Source organism: Nerophis lumbriciformis, linkage group LG09 (assembly GCF_033978685.3).
Source record: "Nerophis lumbriciformis linkage group LG09, RoL_Nlum_v2.1, whole genome shotgun sequence".
Lineage (NCBI taxonomy): Eukaryota > Metazoa > Chordata > Actinopteri > Syngnathiformes > Syngnathidae > Nerophis > Nerophis lumbriciformis.
This window is the reverse complement of record NC_084556.2, coordinates 54,622,493-54,647,500: the sequence shown is the minus strand read 5'-3', so window position 1 is coordinate 54,647,500 and position 25,008 is coordinate 54,622,493. Positions and strand designations below refer to the sequence as shown.

The following is a 25,008-nucleotide window of genomic DNA, read 5'->3' as shown; positions in this document are numbered from 1 at the left end:
GTTGAAACATGTCTTTAGTATGAACCCAGCTCTTTAAGGGTTGAAACATGTCTTTAGTATGAACCCAGCTCTTTAAGGGTTGAAACATGTTTTTAGTATGAACCCAGCTCTTTAAGGGTTGAAACATGTCTTTAGTATGAACCCAGCTCTTTAAGGGTTGAAACATGTCTTTAGTATGAACCCAGCTCTTTAAGGGTTGAAACATGTCTTTAGTATGAACCCAGCTCTTTAAGGGTTGAAACATGTCTTTAGTATGAACCCAGCTCTTTAAGGATTGAAACATGTCTTTAGTATGAACCCAGCTCTTTAAGGGTTGAAACATGTCTTTAGTATGAACCCAGCTCTTTAAGGGTTGAAACATGTCTTTAGTATGAACCCAGCTCTTTAAGGGTTGAAACATGTCTTTAGTATGAACCCAGCTCTTTAAGGGTTGAAACATGTCTTTAGTATGAACCCAGCTCTTTAAGGGTTGAAACATGTCTTTAGTATGAACCCAGCTCTTTAAGGGTTGAAACATGTCTTTAGTATGAACCCAGCTCTTTAAGGGTTGAAACATGTCTTTAGTATGAACCCAGCTCTTTAAGGGTTGAAACATGTCTTTAGTATGAACCCAGCTCTTTAAGGGTTGAAACATGTCTTTAGTATGAACCCAGCTCTTTAAGGGTTGAAACATGTCTTTAGTATGAACCCAGCTCTTTAAGGGTTGAAACATGTCTTTAGTATGAACCCAGCTCTTTAAGGGTTGAAACATGGCTTGGTATGAACCCAGCTTCTTAAGGGTGAACATCGTCACGCCGTATCGCTCCGACCTTCTCCCACCTTGCCTCCCGCCCGAGCGTGGGCTAATATGCTAATTAGCTGTTGGCAGGTGCCTGCGACCTGCCTGCCCTCTTCTTCCACCACTCCTTTTAAGAAAGAATATTCTGAATATTCATGAGGTGGAAGTAAACACTGCAGCTGGAGGTGAGGCAGACGTCTCCTGTCAGACACAAAGTAGGGAGCACTTGCACAAAGGATGCTGTTGGGGTTAAATGTGGACTTGGCTGTATGGAGGCGACTGCAGTTAGTCCAAGGTCGCTGCCTAAACAGGCTGCAGGAGACGCCAAGACGGCTGCAATTTTGTTCAGTTGTTATTACACATAAGTCAAGCTTGTGTGCTTAGCTGTTGTGTAGCTGCTAGCTCCTATTAGCCTAGCCTAGCTGAATTGTGTGTGGAATTTTGAGGACCAAAAAGGAATGTTATTTTTTAGTTAATTTGTTATTGTTTAGTGTTTTTTTTTTTCAGATTGCAAATATTTCTACAAAAAAAACAATCACATTGTCATCATGGGGAATTGTGTGTAGAATTTTGAGGACCAAAAAGGAATGTCATTTTTTAGTTAATTTTTTTTTTCAGTTTGCAAATATTTCTACAAAAAAAACCAATCACATTGTCATAAATATTTCTCCAAAAAGGATTGTCATTTTTCCAGTTTGCAAATATTTCTACAAAAAAAACAACAATCACATTGTCATCATGGGGAATTGTGTGTAGAATTTTGAGGACTAAAAAGGAATGTGATTTTTTTATTTTTTTTATTTATTTATTTTTATTTATTTTTTTCAGTTTGCAAATATTTCTACAAAAAAAAACAATCACATTGTCATCATGGGGAATTGTGTGTAGAATTTTGAGGACCAAAAAGGAATGTCATTTTTTAATTAATTTTTTTTCCGTTTGCAAAAATCAAATTGTCATCATGGGAAAATGTGTGTAGAATTTTTGAGGACCAAAAAGGAATGTCAGTTTTTAGTTACTTTTTTTCAGTTTGCAAATATTTCGACAACAAAAACAAAACAATCCCATTGTCATCATGGGGAATTGTGTGTAGAACTTTGAGGACCAAAAAGGAATGTCATTTTTTTCTACTTTATTTTTTTTCAGTTTGGAAATTTTTCTACAAAAAAAAAAGAATCACATTCTCATAAATATTTCTACAAAAAAACAAAACATATTGTCATCATGGGGAATTGTGTGTAGAATTTTGAGGACCAAAAGGAATATCATTATGTAGTAAACATTTTTTTTTAGTTTGCAAATATTTCCACAAAAAAAACAATAACATTGTCATAAATATTTGTACAAAAAAAAAACGATCACGTTGTTATCATGGTGAATTGTGTGTAGTATTTTGAGGACTGAAAAGGAATGTCATTTTTTTTTTTCAGTTTGCAAATATTTCTACAAAAAAAAAAATCAAATTGTCATCATGGGGAATTGTGTGTAGAATTTTGAGGACCAAAAAGGAATGTCATTTTTTAGTAATTTTTTTTTTCAGTTTGCAAATATTTCTGCAAAAACAACAACAATCACATTGTCATCATGGGGAATTGTGTGTAGAATTTTGAGGACCAAAAAGGAATGTAATTTTCTTTTACTTTATTTTTTTTCAGTTTGCAAATATTTCTACAAAAAAAAGAATCACATTGTCATAAATATTTCTACAAAAAAAAAACAATCCCATTGTCCTCATGGGGAATTGTGTGTAGAATTTTGAGGACCAAAAAGGAATGTCATTTTTTAATTAATTTTTTTTTCAGTTTGCAAATATTTCTGCAAAAAAAAAACAATCCCATTGTCATCATGGGGAATTGTGTGTAGAAATTTGAGGACTAAAAAGGAATGTCATTTTTTAGAAAAAATTTTTTTTTCAGATTGCAAATATTTCTACAAAAAAAATAAAACAATCCCATTGTCATCATGGGGAATTGTGTGTAGAATTTTGAGGACCGAAAAGGAATGTCATTTTTTTGTTAATTTAATTTTTCAGTTTGCAAATATTTCTACAAAAAAACAACAATAATTTAGTTAAAAAAAAAATTGTGTGTAGAATTTTTAGGACTAAAAAGGAATGTCATTTTTTAATTAATTATTTTTTCAGTTTGCAAATATTTCTACAAAATAAAACCTATCACATTGTCATCATGGGGAATTGTGTGTAGAATTTTGAGGACCAAAAAGGAATGTCATTTTTTAATTAATTTTTTTTCAGTTTGCAAAAATCAAATAGTCATCATGGGAAAATGTGTGTAGAATTTTTGAGAACCAAAAAGGAATGTCAGTTTTTAGTTACTTTTTTTCAGTTTGCAAATATTTCGACAACAAAAACAAAACGATCACATTGTCATCATGGGGAATTGTGTGTAGAACTTTGAGGACCAAAAAGGAATGTCATTTTTTTGTTAATTTATTTTTTCAGTTTGCAAATATTTCTACAAAAAAACAACAATAATTTAGTAAAAAAAAAAATTGTGTGTAGAATTTTTAGGACTAAAAAGGAATGTCATTTTTTAATTAATTATTTTTTCAGTTTGCAAATATTTCTACAAAATAAAACCTATCACATTGTCATCATGGGGAATTGTGTGTAGAATTTTGAGGACCAAAAAGGAATGTCATTTTTTAATTAATTTTTTTTCCGTTTGCAAAAATCAAATTGTCATCATGGGAAAATGTGTGTAGAATTTTTGAGGACCAAAAAGGAATGTCAGTTTTTAGTTACTTTTTTTCAGTTTGCAAATATTTCGACAACAAAAACAAAACAATCCCATTGTCATCATGGGGAATTGTGTGTAGAAATTTGAGGACTAAAAAGGAATGTCATTTTTTAGAAAAATTTTTTTTTTCAGATTGCAAATATTTCTACAAAAAAAATAAAACAATCCCATTGTCATCATGGGGAATTGTGTGTAGAATTTTGAGGACCGAAAAGGAATGTCATTTTTTTGTTAATTTAATTTTTCAGTTTGCAAATATTTCTACAAAATAAAACCTATCACATTGTCATCATGGGGAATTGTGTGTAGAATTTTGAGGACCAAAAAGGAATGTCATTTTTTAATTAATTTTTTTTCCGTTTGCAAAAATCAAATTGTCATCATGGGAAAATGTGTGTAGAATTTTTGAGGACCAAAAAGGAATGTCAGTTTTTAGTTACTTTTTTTCAGTTTGCAAATATTTCGACAACAAAAACAAAACGATCACATTGTCATTATGGGGAATTGTGTGTAGAATTTTGAGGACCAAAAAGGAATGTCATTTTTTTGTTAATTTATTTTTTCAGTTTGCAAATATTTCTACAAAAAAACAATAATTTAGTAAAAAAAAAAATTCAGTTTTTTTTTTTGTAGAAATATTTGCAAACTGACAAAAAATAATTAACTAAAAAAATGACATTCCTTTTTGGTCCTCATAATTCTACACACAATTCCCCATGATGACAATGTGATAAGTTTGTTTTTTTGTAGAAATATTTGCAAAGAAAAAAAAAGAAAAGAAAATGACATTCATTTTAGGTCCTCAAAATTCTATACACAATTCACAATTGTTTGTAGAATTATTTGCAATCACATTGTCATCATGGGGAATTGTGTGTAGAATTTTGAGGACCAAAAAGGAATGTCATTTTCTTTTTTTTCTATTTTTTGTTTGCAAATATTTCTACAAAAAAAAAACAATCACATTGTCATCATGGGGAATTGTGTGTAGAACTTTGAGGACCAAAAAGGAATGTCATTTTTTAATTGATTATTTTTCCTGTTTGCAAATATTTCTACAAAAAAACAAACTTATCACATTGTCATCATGGGGAATTGTGTGTAGAATTTTGAGGTCCAAAAAGGAATGTCATTTTTTAATTTTTAATTTTTTCTTCAGTTCGCAAATATTTCTACAAAAAAAAAAAACAATCACATTGTCATCATGGGGAATTGTGTGTAGAATTTTGAAGGCCAAAAAGGAATATCATTTTTTAGTAACATTTTTTTTCAGTTTGCAAATATTTCTACAAAAAAACAAACTTATCACATTGTCATCATGGGGAATTGTGTGTAGAATTTTGAGGACCAAAAAGGAATGTCATTTATTTATTAATTTTTTTCAGTTTGCAAATATTTCTACAAAAAAACAACAATCACATTGTCATCATGGGGAATTGTGTGTAGAATTTTGAGGACCAAAAAGGATGTCATTTTTTATTTTTTATTTTTTCAGTTTGCAAATATTTCTACAAAAACAACAACAATAATTTAGTAAATTTTTTTTCAGTTTTTTTTGTAGAAATATTTGCAAACTGACAAAAAATAATTAACTAAAAAAATGACATTCCTTTTTGGTCCTCAAAATTCTACACACAATTTCCCATGATGACAATGGGATTGCTGTTTTTTTGTAGAAATATTTGCAAATAAAAATAAAATGACATTCCTTTTTGGTCCTCAAAATTCTATACACAATTCACAATTGTTTGTAGAATTATTTGCAATCACATTGTCATCATGGGGAATTGTGTGTAGAATTTTGAGGACCAAAAAGGAATGTCATTTTTAATTTTTTAATTTTTTTTCAGTTTGCAAATATTTCTACAAAAAAAAACAATCCCATTGTCATCATGGGGAATTGTGTGTAGAATTTTGAGGACCAAAAAGGAATGTCATTTATTTATTAATTTTTTTCAGTTTGCAAATATTTCTACAAAAAAACAACAATCACATTTTCATCATGGGGAATTGTGTGTAGAATTTTGAGGACCAAAAAGGATGTCATTTTTTATTTTTTATTTTTTCAGTTTGCAAATATTTCTACAAAAACAACAACAATAATTTAGTAAATTTTTTTTTCAGTTTTTTTTGTAGAAATATTTGCAAACTGACAAAAAATAATTAACTAAAAAAATGACATTCCTTTTTGGTCCTCAAAATTCTACACACAATTTCCCATGATGACAATGGGATTGCTGTTTTTTTGTAGAAATATTTGCAAATAAAAATAAAATGACATTCCTTTTTGGTCCTCAAAATTCTATACACAATTCACAATTGTTTGTAGAATTATTTGCAATCACATTGTCATCATGGGGAATTGTGTATAGAATTTTTTAGGACCAAAAAGGAATGTCATTTTCTTTTTTTTCTATTTTTTGTTTGCAAATATTTCTACAAAAAAAAAAGAATCACATTGTCATCATGGGGAATTGTGTGTAGAATTTTGAGGACCAAAAAGGAATGTCATTTTTTTAGTTAATTATTTTTTGTCAGTTTGCAAATATTTCTACAAAAAACCCAAAAACAATCACATTGTCATCATGGGGAATTGTGTGTAGAATTTTGAGGACCAAAAAGGAATGTCATTTTTTTTTTTTTTTTTTTTTTTTTTTTTCAGTTTGCAAATATTTCTACAAAAAAACAACAATCACATTGTCATCATGGGGAATTGGGTGTAGAATTTTGAGGACCAAAAAGGATGTCATTTTTTATTTTTATTTTTTTCAGTTTGCAAATATTTCTACAAAAACAACAATAATTTAGTAAAAATTTTTTTCAGTTTTTTTTGTAGAAATATTTGCAAACTGACAAAAAATAAATTAACTAAAAAATGACATTCCTTTTTGGTCCTCATAATTCTACACACAATTCCCCATGATGACAATGTGATAAGTTTGTTCTTTTGTAGAAATATTTGCAAAGAAAAAAAAAAGAAAAGAAAATGACATTAATTTTAGGTCTTCAAAATTCTATACACAATTCACAATTGTTTGTCGAATTATTTGCAATCACATTGTCATCATGGGGAATTGTGTGTAGAATTTTGAGGACTAAAAAGGAATGTCATTTTCTTTTTTTTCTATTTTTTGTTTGCAAATATTTCTACAAAAAAAAAAACAATCACATTGTCATCATGGGGAATTGTGTGTAGAACTTTGAGGACCAAAAAGGAATGTCATTTTTTTAGTTAATTATTTTTTGTCAGTTTGCAAATATTTCTACAAAGAAAACTGATTTTTTTTTTTACTAAATTATTGTTATTTTTGTCGAAATATTTGCAAACTGAAAAAATAATTAATTAAAAAATGACATTCCTTTTTAGTCCTCAAAATTCTACACACAATTCCCCATGATGACAATGTGATTGCTTTTTTTGTTTTTTTGTAGAAATATTTGCAAACTGACAAAAAATAATCAACTAAAAAAATGACATTCCTTTTTAGTCCTCAAAATGGGGAATTGTGTGTAGAATTTTGAGGACCAAAAAGGAATGTCATTTTTTTAGTTAATTATTTTTTGTCAGTTTGCAAATATTTCTACAAAAAAAACTGAAAAAAATGTTTACTAAGTTATTGTTATTTTTGTAGAAATATTTGCAAACTGAAAAAATAAAAAATAAAAATTGACATCCTTTTTGGTCCTCAAAATTCTACACACAATTCCCCATGATGACAATGTGATTGTTTTTTTTTTTTTGTAGATATATTTGCAAACTGAAAAAATAATTAAAAAATGACATTCCTTTTTAGTCCTCAAAATGGGGAATTGTGTGTAGAATTTTGAGGACCAAAAAGGAATGTCATTTTTTTAGTTATTTTTTGTCAGTTTGCAAATATTTCTACAAAAAAAAACTGAAAAAAATGTTTACTAAATTATTGTTGTTATTTTTGTAGAAATATTTGCAAACTGAAAAAATAAAAAATAAAAATTTGCATTCCTTTTTGGTCCTCAAAATTCTACACACAATTCCCCATGATGACAATGTGATTTTTTATTTTTTTTTGTAGAAATATTTGCAAACTGAAAAAATAATTAATTAAAAAATGACATTCCTTTTTAGTCCTCAAAATGGGGAATTGTGTGTAGAATTTTGAGGACCAAAAAGGAATGTCATTTTTTTAGTTATTTTTTGTCAGTTTGCAAATATTTCTACAAAAAAACAATCACATTGTCATCATGAAATAGAATTTTGAGGACCAAAAATGAATGTATTCCCATTTTTGGAGCAAGGCTGTGACATCACACCATGTGAGTACTTTATGGGACGTGAATGGAGTTTTTAATGATGCGCTTTCTGGCTCCTGTGTGTCCTCAGAGGACATCCTGGACGAGGTGTCGGGCCTGACGGTGGACCAGAGTCTGGACCGAGGACCCCTGCTGTCGCCGCCGAGCCCTGGAGATCAGCACGGAGACTTTGCAGGCGCGGGACCCAAGGTAGGAGTCCGTATGCTGATGATTGGTGTGTGTGTGTGTGTGTGTGTGTGTGTGTGTGTGTGTGTGTGTGTGTGTGTGTGTGTGTGTGTGTGTGTGTGTGTGTGTGTGTGTGTGTGTGTGTGTGTGTGTGTGTGTGACACGAGCGCGTTTGTGATTATGTCGACACGCCGTATCCGAGCAGGACACGCTTGTCACCTCCATCACCATGGCGACGACCTGTCACCTTCCTGTCATTAGAGAGGGCTGCAGGAAGGTCAGACGACGCTCTGGACAACTTGTCTTGCAGTGCATTGTGGGTACGACGGACTCCCCCTTACCTCGTTTTACCCGCCGGCACCGAAGACGAGGTCATTTTTAATTATCCCGGCGTTGTAATTACTCCATTGTGCGTCTCCCGTCTGTCATTTAGTGCGGGGAGGTTCCTTCTTTCAGACAAAGCAGCGCCGCCACCTCCAGGCGTGATAAGGGGGGGACCAGGGGGGGTGGGGGGGGTTTGATCACTTGGGATAAGAGCAATCATGGAGGTGATTGCAGCTCTTCCCGCAGGAGAAGTCACTTCAAAAGAATTGCTTGGATTTGATCACGCTCTACTTTTTTAGCCTGGAGGCGTTTCAGATGAAAACGGCAGGAAGGAAGGTGGATTTGATTGACAGCTGCCTTCTTATCTCTTGTCTTTGCCTTCTTTGGCATCTCACTTCTCTCTTTCTCCTTCCCTCCCTTGCTTCCTGTGGTAGTAGCACGGTGCGTCCACTAGAGGGAGCACTGTCACTAGCATTTACTTCAATAAGTAAATGGGCTGTACAAAAGACGCTTGTTCACTTTTTGTGTCATTGGGTGTAGTTCACTTTTACAACACTGGAGGGGGGCGTTGAACGCATCATTACATCAGCAAGCTCTGAAAGTTCCGGTGGACTTTAATGTCAAGCAGCCATTAGACTACAATATATCATACTTGCCAACCTTGAGACCTCCGATTTCGGGGGGTGGGGGGCGTGGTCGGGACGGGGGCGTGGTTGAGGGCAGGGGCGTGGTTAAGAGGGGAGGAGTATATTTACAGCTAGAATTCACCAAGTCACGTATTTCATACATACATATATATATATACAGGTAAAAGCCAGTAAATGAGAATATTTAGAAAAACTTGATTTATTTCAGTAATTGCATTCAAAAGGTGTAACTTGTACATTATATTTATTCATTGCACACAGACTGATGCATTCAAATGTTTATTTCATTTAATTTTGATGATTTGAAGTGGCAACAAATGAAAATCCAAAATTCCGTGTGTCACAAAATTAGAATATTACTTAAGGCTAATACAAAAAAGGGATTTTTAGAAATGTTGGCCAACTGAAAAATATGAGCATGTACAATACTCAATACTTGGTTGGAGCTCCTTTTGCCTCAATTACTGCGTTAATGCGGCGTGGCATGGAGTCGATGAGTTTCTGGCACTGCTCAGGTGTTATGAGAGCCCAGGTTGCTCTGATAGTGGCCTTCAACTCTTCTGCGTTTTTGGGTCTGGCATTCTGCATCTTCCTTTTCACAATACCCCACAGATTTTCTATGGGGCTAAGGTCAGGGGAGTTGGCGGGCCAATTTAGAACAGAAATACCATGGTCCGTAAACCAGGCACGGGTAGATTTTGCGCTGTGTGCAGGCGCCAAGTCCTGTTGGAACTTGAAATCTCCATCTCCATAGAGCAGGTCAGCAGCAGGAAGCATGAAGTGCTCTAAAACTTGCTGGTAGACGGCTGCGTTGACCCTGGATCTCAGGAAACAGAGTGGACCGACACCAGCAGATGACATGGCACCCCAAACCATCACTGATGGTGGAAACTTTACACTAGACTTCAGGCAACGTGGATCCTGTGCCTCTCCTGTCTTCCTCCAGACTCTGGGACCTCGATTTCCAAAGGAAATGCAACATTTGCATGGTTGGGTGATGGTTTGGGGTGCCATGTCATCTGCTGGTGTCGGTCCACTCTGTTTCCTGAGATCCAGGGTCAACGCAGCCGTCTACCAGCAAGTTTTAGAGCACTTCATGCTTCCTGCTGCTGACCTGCTCTATGGAGATGGAGATTTCAAGTTCCAACAGGACTTGGCGCCTGCACACAGCGCAAAATCTACCCGCGCCTGGTTTACAGACCATGGTATTTCTGTTCTAAATTGGCCCGCCAACTCCCCTGACCTTAGCCCCATAGAAAATCTGTGGGGTATTGTGAAAAGGAAGATGCAGAATGCCAGACCCAAAAACGCAGAAGAGTTGAAGGCCACTATCAGAGCAACCTGGGCTCTCATAACACCTGAGCAGTGCCAGAAACTCATCGACTCCATGCCACGCCGCATTAACGCAGTAATTGAGGCAAAAGGAGCTCCAACCAAGTATTGAGTATTGTACATGCTCATATTTTTCATTTTCATACTTTTCTGGCCAACATTTCTAAAAATCCCTTTTTTGTATTAGCCTTAAGTAATATTCTAATTTTGTGACACACGGAATTTTGGATTTTCATTTGTTGCCACTTCAAATCATCAAAATTAAATGAAATAAACATTTGAATGCATCAGTCTGTGTGCAATGAATAAATATAATGTACAAGTTACACCTTTTGAATGCAATTACTGAAATAAATCAAGTTTTTCAAAATATTCTAATTTACTGGCTTTTACCTGTATGTATATATCCTGAAAATATGCAAACAAAACTGTGTTTAGATAATTGATACTTCAAACTTGCATAAATAAATATTAAGGAATATAATATAACTTGGCTTCTGAGAGCTTCAAAATGTAATGAATAAAATACTAAAGTTGTTGATAAATAAGCAATCATTTTAATAATTAAATATGATCATTTTAAATGAATTATTATGATAATTAAAATTAATTATTTCAAATATGTTTATTTTAATGTATAATTCTATGGCTGGATGTAATAAGGAGTCAGAAAAAATACAAATAAAAACACAATTAATTTTGATGTTTTAGCAAAATATAGTAAAAGTGTATTTATTTATTTTTTTGTAATTAATAAATATATTTATTTTTAGGTAAGATAAACATAATAATACAATTTATCTGTAGTCTGGATGATTTAGTTCTTGTCACCCTGTTGTCCTCCCATCATAAAAAAAAAGGCTGTCCTCACTCAGGTCCGCATGGAGCTGGAGGGGGCGTGGCCTCCAGCTCCGGCTGAAAATCGGGAGATTTTCGGGAGAATATTTGTCCCGGGAGGTTTTCGGGAGAGGCGCTGAATTTCGGGAGTCTCCCGGAAAATTCAGGAGGGTTGGCAAGTATGCCCCCAACACAGTGTCATTATTTTTTCTGTATTATAATTTCATCATCATTAGCGGCCTCTCTGGGCCCCCCTCCATCATGGGCCCCTAGAATCCGTCTCCTTTACCCCCCCCCTTTTCTGCGCCCCTGCCGATATATACAGTGGTGGAATGAACACATTATTATGCCTAATTTGGACAACCAGGTATGGTGAAAGGTCCTTTTTGAAAAAGATAAATAAATTAAAATCATTTTCTTGAATAAAAAAGAAAGTAAAACTATATAAAAACAGTTACATAGAAAGTAGTAATGAATGAAAATGAGTCAAATGAAGTGTTAAAGGTTAGTACTATTAGTGGAGCAGCAGCACGCACAATCATGTGTGTTACGGACTGTATTCCTGCACACTGTATTGATATATAATGTAAGAACCAGAATATTAATAACAGAAAGAAACTGTCAAGACGTGGACTATGGTGTGTTTGTTTTCCCGAGATGCAAGTAAAGTTGGACTGGTCATGGCGTGAAGGTAAATACATATTTATTTATAACACTTAGTGATGGGTCCGGCAACACCGATGCATCGGCGCATGCGTCGAGCTCATAGAGCGAAACCCTGTGTCGGTGCGCGTACCGCTTTTAGAAAGTCACGTGACCGATCATGAGCTGTTTTGGTCACGTGACCGATACGCCAACTGTGTCGCCTCCTCTGTGCCCTGTGAGCGGCTCTTTTCTACAGCCCGAGAAATAATAACTAAGAAGAGAAATCGTCTAAAATGTAATACGTCGGAAAAACTTTTTTTTTTTTTTTTTTTTTAATAAAAATGTGTAAAAAAATTAAATTAAAAAAATTCCCAGTCCACAATCATCCACAACACGTTCTCTTAGATTTCCATGTTATGATACATGTTCACATTATTTATTGACTGTATCTAAAAAAGATACAAATATATTTTATTTAAATGAAGATATGAAATAATCCTAAATGACTTGGTTTATATTATTGTATATACTAGGGCAGGGGTCACCAACGCGGTGCCCGCGGTCACCAGGTAGCCCGTAAGGACCAGATCAGTCGCCCGCTGGCCTGTTCTAAAAATAGCTCAAAGAGCAGCACTTACCAGTGAGCTGCCTCTATTTTTTTAAATGTTATTTATTTACTAGCAAGCTGGTCTCGCTTTGCTCGACATTTTTAATTCTAAAAGAGACAAAACTCAAATAGAATTTGAAAATCCAAGAAAATATTTTAAAGACTTGGTCTTCACTTGGAATAAGCGGTAGAAAATGGATGGATGGATGGGTCTTCACTTGTTTAAATAAATTCATTTATTTTTTACTTTGCTTCTTATTACTTTTAGAAATACAATTTTAGAGAGAAAAAACAACCCTAAAAATGATTTTAGGATTTTTAAACAAATATACCTTTTTACCTTTTAAATTTCTTCTTCTTCCCTGACAATTTAAATCAATGTTCAAGTAAAACTATTTTTTATTATTATTGTAAAGAATAATAAATATTTTAGCTTCTGGTTTTTCGAAGAAGAATATTTGTGAAATATTTCTTCAAACTTACTATGATTAAAATTCAAAACAATTATTCTGGCAAATCTAGAAAATCTGTAGAATCAAATTTAAATCTTATTTCAAAGTATTTTGAATTTCTTTTGAAATTTTTGTTCTGTAAAATCTAGAAGAAATACTGATTTGTCCTTGTTAGAAATATAGCTTGGTCCAGTTTGTTAAATATTCTAACAAAGTGCAGATTGGATTTTAACCAATTTAAAACATGTCATCAAAATTCTAAAATGTATCTTAATCAGGAAAAATGACTAATGATGTTCCATAAATTATTTTTTTAATTTTTTCAAAAAGATTCAAATTAGTTAGTTTTTCTCTTCTTTTTGTCGGTTGAATTTTGAATTTTAAAAGAGTCGAAATTGAAGATAAACTGTTTCAAAATTTTATTTTAATTTTTTTCGTGTTTTCTCCTCTTTTAAACCGTTCAATTAAGTGTTTTTATCATCATTTATTCTCTACAAAAAACCTTCTGTAAAAGGAAAACAAATGTACGACGGAATGACAGACAGAAATACCCATTTTTTTATATATATAAATGTATTTATTTAGCTATTCTTGTTTAAATCACACTTACGTGTAACTTACAAATGACAATATATTTATTTATTGAAGTGGTAGCCCTTCGCATTAATCAGTACCCAAGAAGTCGTTTTTGGTTTCAAAAAGGTTGGTGACCCCTGTACTAGGGCATCAAATCAGTGTCAGTTGAGTCGGTCCATAGGTTGCCTGTAGGGATTTTTAATGTCCAGCAGATGTCAGTATTTAGTGACACAGTATCGACACAGTATCAATACAGTTTTGCAATGTGTCAAAACGCTTCATGACGCCTCATCAACCCATCACTAATAACACTCAAAGGAACAAAAAGCGCGCTCAAGGCGGATGTACAAACTTGACTAACGAAACAAAAAGACTTGCACGTGGGCAAAAAACTGTGAACAATGAAACAAAAACACTAACTGTGGCATTAATAGAAAAAACTTCCTTGGACATGGCATGAAGTGCGCAGAGGTAGACAGAGTGTGACGGGGGTATGAATGCGGGATGTCGCCAGAACGACCAACTGAAAACAATGAACTTAAATACTATAGACATGATTAGTGAAAGCAGGTGCGTGACTCAAAACGTGAAACAGGTGCGTGACGTGACAGGTGAAAACTAATGGGTTGCTATGGTGACAAAACAACAAAAGTGCACAAAAAGTCCAAAAACAAAACCGAACATGACTAAAACAAAACATGATCACACAGACATGACAGAAACAACCCTTTTGTGTGAATGAGTGTAAATGGGGGAGAGAGGTTTTTTGGGTTGATGCACTAATTGTAAGTGTGTCTTGTGTTTTTTATGTTAATTAAAAAAAACAACCCAAAAAAACAAACCGATAATTTAAAAAAACCGATACTGATAATTTCCGATATTACATCCCTAGTATACATATGTAAATGTATTCAGTTATAAACATTCATTCACTTTCGTCTTTCATTCATGGATCTAAACTTTACCGCTGCTGGTAAGTAATAAGTTGTAGGTGTTTTTATTTCAGTATAAAAGTGTAAAAAGTGTTTTGCTTGGGTCATGAAATGATGATAATGGTGTGCCAGGGCATACATACATTTTATATTTTAATCTCTGGAGTCTACATCAACTTCACATCTATCCCTCATTTCAAAATGTTTTCGTTTTTTTTATGTTGTTTTTTTGTTTGTTTGTTTTCCGCCCTTTTTTGTCAAACAACAAATGGCAAACACACAAAATTTGCAAAATCTTCCACCAAAATTATTTTTCTTAGTGTAATATTTGATGTGAAGTAATGGGAACCTTGGATAGGTCAATAATTCATGATAACATTGATTTTGATTCAATATTATGTTTTGAGCAATGACAGTTTGAAAGATTAAAAAACTGCTTTGTTTTATTAGTCAACATTACAACTTTTTCTAAATTACACACATTTTTATTTCACTTTTATGTTTTTGTTTATTTTAATAGTATTTTTAGAATGTGCCGTGGGCCTTTAAAACACTTGACACCCCTGCTATAGATAATAAAAAAATTAAATGTGATAAATCTATGGATAAAAAGCAGAGCCTGGCGACGCATGCACGTTTATCATAACTCTCTCTCTGTCTCTGTCTCTGCCCCTCCCTCACCAATGATGCTGCTGCAAGCACAATTTATAAATATAAATATAAATAAATATATCACTCTTGAATCAACACAGTACTATGATCAATGTTAATTAAAATACTAAATGTGGGATATAAATAATAATGGAAGTATAAATGTTTGTATATAGTATATAAATTGGTACAAAGGTGTACAAGGATATTTCACATGCCTTTACTGTGTATATAATTGAACAGTGTTCCTATTGTGTATAATGTCCATCCATCCATCCATCTTCTTCCGCTTATCCGAGGCCGGGTCACGGGGGCAGCAGCCTAAGCAGGGAAGCCCAGACTTCCCTCTCCCCAGCCACTTCGTACAGTTCTTCCTGTGGGACCCCGAGGCGTTCCCAGGCCAGCCGGGAGACATAGTCTTCCCAACGTGTTCTGGGTCTTCCCCGCGGCCTCCTACCGGTCGGACGTGCCCTAAACACCTCCCTAGGGAGGCGTTCGGGTGGCATCCTGACCAGATGCCCGAACCACCTCATCTGGCTCCTCTCCATGTGGAGGAGCAGCGGCTTTACTTTGAGCTCCTCCCGGATGACAGAGCTTCTCACCCTATCTCTAAGGGAGAGCCCCGCCACCCGGCGGAGGAAACTCATTTGGGCCGCTTGTACCCGTGATCTTGTCCTTTCGGTCATAACCCAAAGCTCATGACCATAGGTGAGGATGGGAACGTAGATCGACCGGTAAATTGAGAGCTTTGCCTTCCAACTCAGCTCCTTCTTCACCACAATGGATCGATACAGCGTCCGCATTACTGAAGACGCCGCACCGATCCGCCTGTCGATCTCACGATCCACTCTTCTCTCACTCGTGAACAAGACTCCGAGGTACTTGAACTCCTCCACTTGGGGCAAGATCTCCTCCCCAACCCGGAGATGGCACTCCACCCTTTTCCGGGCGAGAACCATGGACTCGGACTTGGAGGTGCTGATTCTCATCCCAGTCGCTTCACACTCAGCTGCGAACCGATCCAGTGAGAGCTGAAGATCCTGGCCAGTTGAAGCCATCAGGACCACATCATGTTTAAAAAGCAGAGACCTAATCCTGCAGCCACCAAACCAGATCCCCTGAACGCCTTGACTGCGCCTAGAAATTCTGTCCATAAAAGTTATGAACAGAATGGGTGACAAAGGGCAGCCTTGGCGGAGTCCAACCCTCACTGGAAACGTGTCCGACTTACTGCCGGCAATGCGGACCAAGCTCTGGCACTGAGCATACAGGGAGCGGACTGCCACAATCAGACAGTCCGATACCCCATACTCTCTGAGCACTCCCCACAGAACCTCCCGAGGGACACGGTCGAATGCCTTCTCCAAGTCCACAAAGCACATGTAGACTGGTTGCACCCTCAAGGACCCTGCCGAGAGTATAGAGCTGGTCCACAGTTCCACGACCAGGACGAAAACCACACTGTTCCTCCTGAATCCGAGGTTCGACTATCCGGCGTAGCCTCCTCTCCAGTACACCTGAATAGACCTTACCGGGAAGGCTGAGGAGTGTGATCCCACGATAGTTAGAACACACCCTCCGGTTCCCCTTCTTAAAGAGAGGAACCACCACCCCGGTCTGCCAATCCAGTGGTACCGCCCCCGATGTCCACGCGATGCTGCAGAGTCTTGTCAACCAAGACAGCCCCACAGCATCCAGAGCCTTAAAGAACTCCGGGCGGATCTCATCCACCCCTGGGGCCTTGCCACCGAGGAGCTTTTTAACTACCTCAGCAACCTCAGCCCCAGAAATAAGAGAGCCCACCACAGACTCCCCAGGCACTGCTTCCTCATAGGAAGACGTGTGTATAATGTGTATTTATAATATGTTGTACAAAAGACATTTCATCATTTTCGGAAGTTCATCTTGTACTTGACATTGTTTATAGGGTTAGGCGCAATAAGTGTTCAACTTCAGCCTAAACCCTTTCGGTCTGCAACATTTTCATTTTCTATCTATGAATGTACAACTGTTTGTTTATTTTGTTGACCATTGACCGAAGAATAATAAACTAAAAAAAAAGAAAATTTGTTTTGTTTTTAACCCCTTCTTAGCCCTGAACGTACATTGAAAATACACGCAACCCTACCTCAAAATGCCGGACATTTGAGGCCCTGACAGCCCTGCAAAAAAGGACATGTCCGGTGAAAAGAGGCCGTATGATCAGTCTACTACAATAAAATTGACCAAATGAGTTGCGATACAGTTTAAAGCACACAACGAGTGATATTAAAGTGTCTATAAAGTAACTCACTTTGTATTGACGCACACTGCCAATTCAACAATTGACATCGAAGTCCGCCGTAACTTTCAGAGCTTGCTGATGGAATGATGCGTTCAACGCCCCCCTCTAGTGTCGTAAAAGTGAACTGTAGTCAAGCAACCCAATGACACAAAAAGAAAACGACAGTCTTTTGTACAGCCAAGTGTGTGTTTGTTGTAGCCGTCACACTCAGACATCAAAGTCAGAGGGAGGATTATAACACTTTTTACTTATTATAAGCAATGATTGTGAAACACACACACAAACACACACACACACACATGTATTTCGTACCTTCTTGAGACCTCCAAAAAATGCCTACCTCTTTAGGATGAGCCTTTCTAGATATATAAATTAGTGTATTGACAACATTAATTATATATACACAAACTATGCAAATGTAAAAAAGGTAAGCTTTTAGTTATTTTGGGGGGAAATTTGTTGTTTGTAATTGGTATTTAATCTTCATTATTTACTTCAAGTTATTACAGTATGTCTCTATTTACATATCTATTTATTTGTTTAATTAATTTTGTCCAAAGGGAGCGTATTTAATTTTTTTACAAACACTTGTTATTTCATATGTTGACCAGAAGCAGTCAATTTTGAAAAATCCGTCCTTTTTGGGACCACCCCAAGTTTTTATGGATATCACCACTAGGGGGTGCAAATTAGACATTCTCTTTTATTAATTTTTTTTTTTTAATTTGTCCAAAGGGAGCGTATTTAATTTTTTTACAAACACTTGTTATTTCATATGTTGACCAGAAGCAGTCAATTTTGAAAAATCCGTCCTTTTTGGGACCACCCTAAGTTTTTATGGATGTCACCACCAGGGGGTGCAAATGAGACATTGTCTTTTAGATGCAATGTTATTGGGACCATGATTTATGTCATCACGTGTTCACACCTCCTCATATGGAAGATACTTTTCCTTGTTGTCTCAAGAAGGGTAGGAATACAAGAACACACCCAAATAGACGGCAATATCTCCACCCCTCCATCTAGACACACCCTCCCCAACAATAAACTACCTCATCTTGAACTCTTGCACCTTTTATTGCACACTTTTTATGTACGTCCATTGCACCTTAATGTTTTATTATTGTACATCTATGTAGTTTACCTTCCAGTTTCCATACTCTACTTTCATAGCATTTTTTTTTAATAAGATCTATCTCAGTTTTCATTGCCTTTTTCATTGTGGTTGTACAATAGCAATAAAGGTGACTATAATTGTTAGCCCCGCCCACTGACGTTAATGCTTTACTTGGACTCATGAAGCACAGGATAGGGAATTTATTGTATTTTATTTTCCTACATAAATACACTGGCTCCATTAGTTCAAACAGTATGTTGGTTTGCCAATGGCAACATTTTGGGCAGTATTTAAAAGTCTTATATAAGTGTTATAATGAAGACAACACATGGTGTAAGTGTCTATATTAGCTATATTAGCCTACTATCAAAATGACTTTAAAAGTCTTATATTAGCCTACTATCAAAATGACTTTAAAAGTCTTATATAAGTGTTATAATGGAGGCAACACATGATGTAAGTGTCTATATTAGCCTACTATCAAAATTACTTTAAAAGTCTTATATAAGTGTTATAATGGAGGCAACACATGATGTAAGTGTCTATATTAGCCTACTATCAAAATTACTTTAAAAGTCTTATATAAGTGTTATAATGAAGACAACACATGATGTAAGTGTCTATATTAGCTGTATTAGCCTACTATCAAAATGACTTTAAAAATCCTATATAAGTGTTATAATGAAGACAACACATAATGTAAGTGTCTATATTAGCCTACTATCAAAATTATTTTAAAAGTCCTATATAAGTGTTATAATGAAGGCAACACATGATGTAAGTGTCTATATTAGCCTACTATCAAAATGACTTTAAAAGTCTTATATAAGTGTTATAATGAAGGCAACACATGATGTAAGTGTCTATATTAGCCTACTATCAAAATCATAATAGTGAGAGTCCAGTCCATAGTGAATCTAACATAATAGTGTGAGAGTCCAGTCCATAGTGGATCTAACATAATAGTGAGAGTCCAGTCCATAGTGGATCTAACATAATAGTGAGAGTCCAGTCCATAGTGGATCCAACATAATAGTGAGAGTCCAGTCCATAGTGGATCCAACATAATAGTGAGAGTCCAGTCCATAGTGGATCTAACATAATAGTGAGAGTCCAGTCCATAGTGGATCTAACATAATAGTGTGAGAGTCCAGTCCATAGTGGATCTAACATAATAGTGAGAGTCCAGTCCATAGTGGATCTAACATAATAGTGAGAGTCCAGTCCATAGTGGATCTAACATAATAGTGAGAGTCCAGTTTTACGACTTAGAATGTGTTGTTGTCTTATTGTGAATGATAGGCAAAAAGTGCAGTTCCCTTTTAAGAAATGACTGGATTCAGGTGCAGAACATGAAATGAATGTTCCGGAAGCTTTGATGGGTGCTCCTCACATCATCCGGTGCTTCTTTCGGGGCTTTAACGCGCTAAAACGCTATCATGGGCCGGTTGGATGTGATGATGTGCATCTGGACGCCAAGCCGCTCCGTGGTGTAATAATCTCGCTTGATCCTGCTTTCCGCTGCCGGCGGGGGCGGCGGCAGGTCGCTGCTCGCCTTCCAAGCTCCTCCTCCTCCTCCCCCCCGACACACACACACACACACACACACATACTTCACATTGCACCCCCGCTCCCGCCGCTCGGTCCGTAGCCACAGGCTGCTTTTTACTTCTGGAGAAAAAAGGTAAGTCTGATCCTGTCCCGGCTTGACACATTTCTTGTGCATGCATCAAGTGCCGATGACGGGATTAAGAAAGAAGCTAAACAAGTGTGTGTGAGTGTGTGTGTGTGTGTGGCAATGAAGGTGTGCTTGGTTACATAAGGTGTGTGTTGGCAGCAGTATGGCAGGTGTGGTCTTAGTGGGCTGCAAAGTGTCGACTATTGGAATGAAGGAGAGCGAGGGGAATCGAACCAGGTTCTGTTTGCATTGCTTGACCTGGCAGAAAATACTTTTTTTCCTAATCCTGATTGTTGTTTTTTTATTATTAGTATCAACATGTCAGCTGTTTCTCATGACATGATACCTTTTACTGTCAGGTTCAAACACTGATGACATCTATTAAACAAGACAAGAAGCAAGGAATCAAACAGAGACAGAATTAAATTTGGCTCAATTGAGGAGAAACGTCTGGGCTGTACTCTCGTACAGTGTCCCACCACGCTCCGACGAAAGATTGCACGCCTCCTCTTTTATTTGGACTTTCCCTGGTTACATGGCAACAGCTGTTTCTAAAGGGAGGGGGGTCGTAAACAGCCGCTGCGACTTTGGAATGAGGGAGAGCGAGGGAATTGAACCAGGTTCTGTTTGCATTGCTTGACCTGGCAGAAAATACTTTTTTTCCCTAATCCTGATTGTTGTTTTTTAACTATGTTGGACCTTGCATGTAATTAGAACGTAGATTCATCATTTTCATAAAGTAATAACTAATAATAAAATAAAAAATTATAACCAAAAAATAAATAAATAAATAATAATAATTTAAAAAAATAATAAATAAATTAAAAGTAATAAGAATAAATTTTTAGGCCGTCTGCATGCAACCAGAAGTTTTTCTAACATGTTTGGAAACAGTTTCATTGTAATTATGATATCAACATCGCGAGAGAATCCAGGATTGATTCTGAATGGAATCAGATCCAGTTGTTAGATGCAACTCCTATTAAATACTCTCATAAAAAGTCATAAATATAATTATAAAGAGACATTTTTGTTGAATATTAGTATCAACATGTCAGCTGTTTCTCATGACATGATACCTTTTACTGTCAGGTTCAAACACTGATGACATCTATTAAACAAGACAAGAAGCAAGGAATCAAACAGACAGAATTAAATTTGGCTCAATTGAGGAGAAACGTCTGGGCTGTACTCTCGTACAGTGTCTCACCACGCTCTGACGAAAGATTGCACGCCTCCTCTTTTATTTGGACTTTCCCTGATTACATGGCAAAAGCTGTTTCTAAAGGGAGGGGGGTCGTAAACAGCCGCTGCGACTTTGGAATGAGGGAGAGCGAGGGAATTGAACCAGGTTCTGTTTGCATTGCTTGACCTGGCAGAAAATACTTTTTTTTTTTTTTTTTTTAACTATGTTGGACCTTGCATGTAATTAGAACGTAGATTCATCATTTTCATAAAGTAATAACTAATAATAAAATAAAAAATAATAAACAAAAAATGATAATAAATAATAATAATAATAATTTAAAAAAATAAAATAAAATTAAAAAAAAGTAATAAGCATACATTTTTAGGCTGTTTGGAAACAGTTTCATTGTAATTATGATATCAACATCGCGAGAGAATCCAGGATTGATTCTGAATGGAATCAGATCCAGTTGTTAGATGCAACTCCTATTAAATAGTCTCATAAAAAGTCATAAATATAATTATAAAGAGACATTTTTGTTGATTATTAGTATCAACATGTCAGCTGTTTCTCATGACATGATACCTTTTACTGTCAGGTTCAAACACTGATGACATCTATTAAACAAGACAAGAAGCAAGGAATCAAACAGAGACAGAATTAAATTTGGCTCAATTGAGGAGAAACGTCTGGGCTGTACTCTCGCACAGTGTCCCACCACGCTCTGACGAAAGATTGCACGCCTCCTCTTTTATTTGGACTTTCCCTGATTACATGGCAACAGCTGTTTCTAAAGGGACGGGGGTCGTAAACAGCCGCTGCGACTTTGGAATGAGGGAGAGCGAGGGAATTGAACCAGGTTCTGTTTGCATTGCTTGACCTGGCAGAAAATACTTTTTTTCCTAATCCTGATTGTTGTTTTTTTATTATTAGTATCAACATGTCAGCTGTTTCTCATGACATGATACCTTTTACTGTCAGGTTCAAACACTGATGACATCTATTAAACAAGACAAGAAGCAAGGAATCAAACAGAGACAGAATTAAATTTGGTTCAATTGAGGAGAAACGTCTGGGCTGTACTCTCGTACAGTGTCTCACCACGCTCTGACGAAAGATTGCACGCCTCCTCTTTTATTTGGACTTTCCCTGATTACATGGCAACAGCTGTTTCTAAAGGGAGGGGGGTCGTAAACAGCCGTTGCCTTTGGTCACAAAACAGTTCAAAGAAAAGGTGCCTGGAGGGGAGTCAGGTCTCCGCTTTGTAGACAAAATCTTCCTGTGGATTACAAATACATCAAAGAAACCGACACCTTCATGTCGCTTCCCATCCTACACAGTGGAGTTTACAAGCTTTTCGATTGGTCAGATCAAAGACAGCTTTTGTCTGCTGGCCGGGAACTCATTGACACACAAAGTTTTGTGATAACTTAGATACAATTATTCTGACTTTTACCTCTATTTTTTTTATCGGGTTTTTAAAAAATTCCCATTGGACATTTTTGCTGGAGCTGATCACACATGTGATGTTTGTGGTGTGAAACATGAATAATAATAATAAAAATAATAATAAATGACATCCAGTTATTTAATGTGGCGATTGAAGTCATGTGACAGAGTCTTGTCTACTTGTATTTACATTTCCACATTCCCTGGAGTCGTACACACACACACACACACACACACACACACACACACACACACACACACACACACACACAGACACAGACACAGACACAGACACAGACACACACACACAGATTGTCCCCATTTAAAGCATCAGTTCCATTGGCAGCAAAACAGGCCCAGAGCATAATACCATCACCACCATGCTTGACGGTAGGGATGGTGTTCCTGGGATTAAAGGCCTCACCTTTTTGTCCTCCAAACATATTGCTGGCTATTGTGGCACGCGACAGATCCATTACAAGTCAGTCATGACCGAGCAAGTGTTGTGCTTCCTTCCTTCCTCTCCCTCCTCCCTTCCTTGTCTCCTCCTCCCTTGCTCCTCAAGCAACTTCTGCTTCTTGACTCACGTCTCCTTCTCACCTGTGTCACATGGTGTGTGGATACGGGTGTGGGAGGTACACAAAGTCATGGACCACGGACTTTTGTTTGAGCTCGGATCCGCCAGCATGTCCGCCTTCAGCATCAGGAGGAGGAAGAGAGGGAAGAAGTCGTCTAAATGCTCCTCAAAATCTTTTTATTCTGATGTTTCACATCCGGTGAGATGCTTTTTTTTAATATAATACACACTTATTTATTTACTAATTATTACACACTATTTGGCATCACTCTTAGTTATTTACACCAGCAATGCACACTATATGGCATCACTCTTAGTTATTTACACCAGCAAAGCACACTATTTGGCATCACTCTTAGTTATCCATAGAAGCAATGCACACTATTTGGCATCACTCTCAGTTATCCATAGAAACAATGCACACTATTTGGCATCACTCCTAGTCATCCATAGAAGCAATGCACACTATTTGGCATCACTCCTAGTCATCCATAGAAACAATGCACACTATTTGGCATCACTCCTAGTCATCCATAGAAACAATGCACACTATTTGGCATCACTCTTAGTCATCCATATAAGCAATGCACACTATTTGGCATCACTCTTAGTTATCCATAGAAGCAATGCACACTATTTGGCATCACTCTTAGTGATCCAAACGAACAATGTACACTATTTGGCATCACTCTTAGTCATCCATAGAAGCAATGCACACTATTTGGCATCACTCTCAGTTATCCATAGAAACAATGCACACTATTTGGCATCACTCTTATTCATCCATAGAAACAATGCACACTATTTGGCATCACTCTTAGTTATCCATAGAAGCAATGCACACTATTTGGCATCACTCTTAGTTATCCATAGAAGCAATGCACATTATTTGGCATCACTCTTAGTCATCCATAGAAACAATGCACACTATTTGGCATCACTCTTAGTCATCCATAGAAACAATGCACACTATTTGGCATCACTCTCAGTCATCCATAGAAGCAATGCACACTATTTGGCATCACTCTCAGTCATCCATAGAAGCAATGCACATTATTTGGCATCACTCTTAGTCATCATAGAAACAATGCACACTATTTGGCATCACTCTTATTCATCCATAGAAACAATGCACATTATTTGGCATCACTCTTAGTTATCCATAGAAGCAATGCACACTATTTGGCATCACTCTTAGTTATCCATAGAAGCAATGCACATTATTTGGCATCACTCTTAGTCATCCATAGAAACAATGCACACTATTTGGCATCACTCTTAGTCATCCATAGAAGCAATGCACACTATTTGGCATCACTCTTAGTGATCCAAACGAACAATGTACACTATTTGGCATCACTCTTAGTCATCCATAGAAACAATGCACACTATTTGGCATCACTCTTAGTCATCCATAGAAACAATGCACACTATTTGGCATCAGTCTTAGTTATTTACACCAGCAATGCACACTATTTGGCATCACTCTTAGTTATCCATAGAAACAATGCACACTATTTGGCATCACTCTCAGTCATCCATAGAAACAATGCACACTATTTGGCATCACTCTGTTATCCATAGAAACAATGCACACTATTTGGCATCACTCCTAGTTATCCATAGAAGCAATGCACACTATTTGGCATCACTCTTAGTCATCCATAGAAACAATGCACACTATTTGGCATCACTCTTAGTCATCCATAGAAACAATGC

At 36.3% G+C, this 25,008-nt stretch overlaps 1 protein-coding gene across 4 annotated transcripts in view; it reads left to right on the top strand.

Annotated features, from left to right (window-relative positions):
• The window catches only part of LOC133607848 (rho guanine nucleotide exchange factor TIAM1-like), a 229,047-nt gene that overhangs the window by 168,549 nt on the left and 35,490 nt on the right, over window positions 1-25,008 (top strand). For all 4 annotated transcript variants that reach the window (XM_061962860.2, XM_061962859.2, XM_061962858.2 and 1 more), the window contains one exon: window positions 7,898-8,016. In XM_061962860.2, the coding sequence (XP_061818844.1) occupies window positions 7,898-8,016 (119 nt within the window). The remainder of the gene's footprint in view (window positions 1-7,897; window positions 8,017-25,008) is intronic.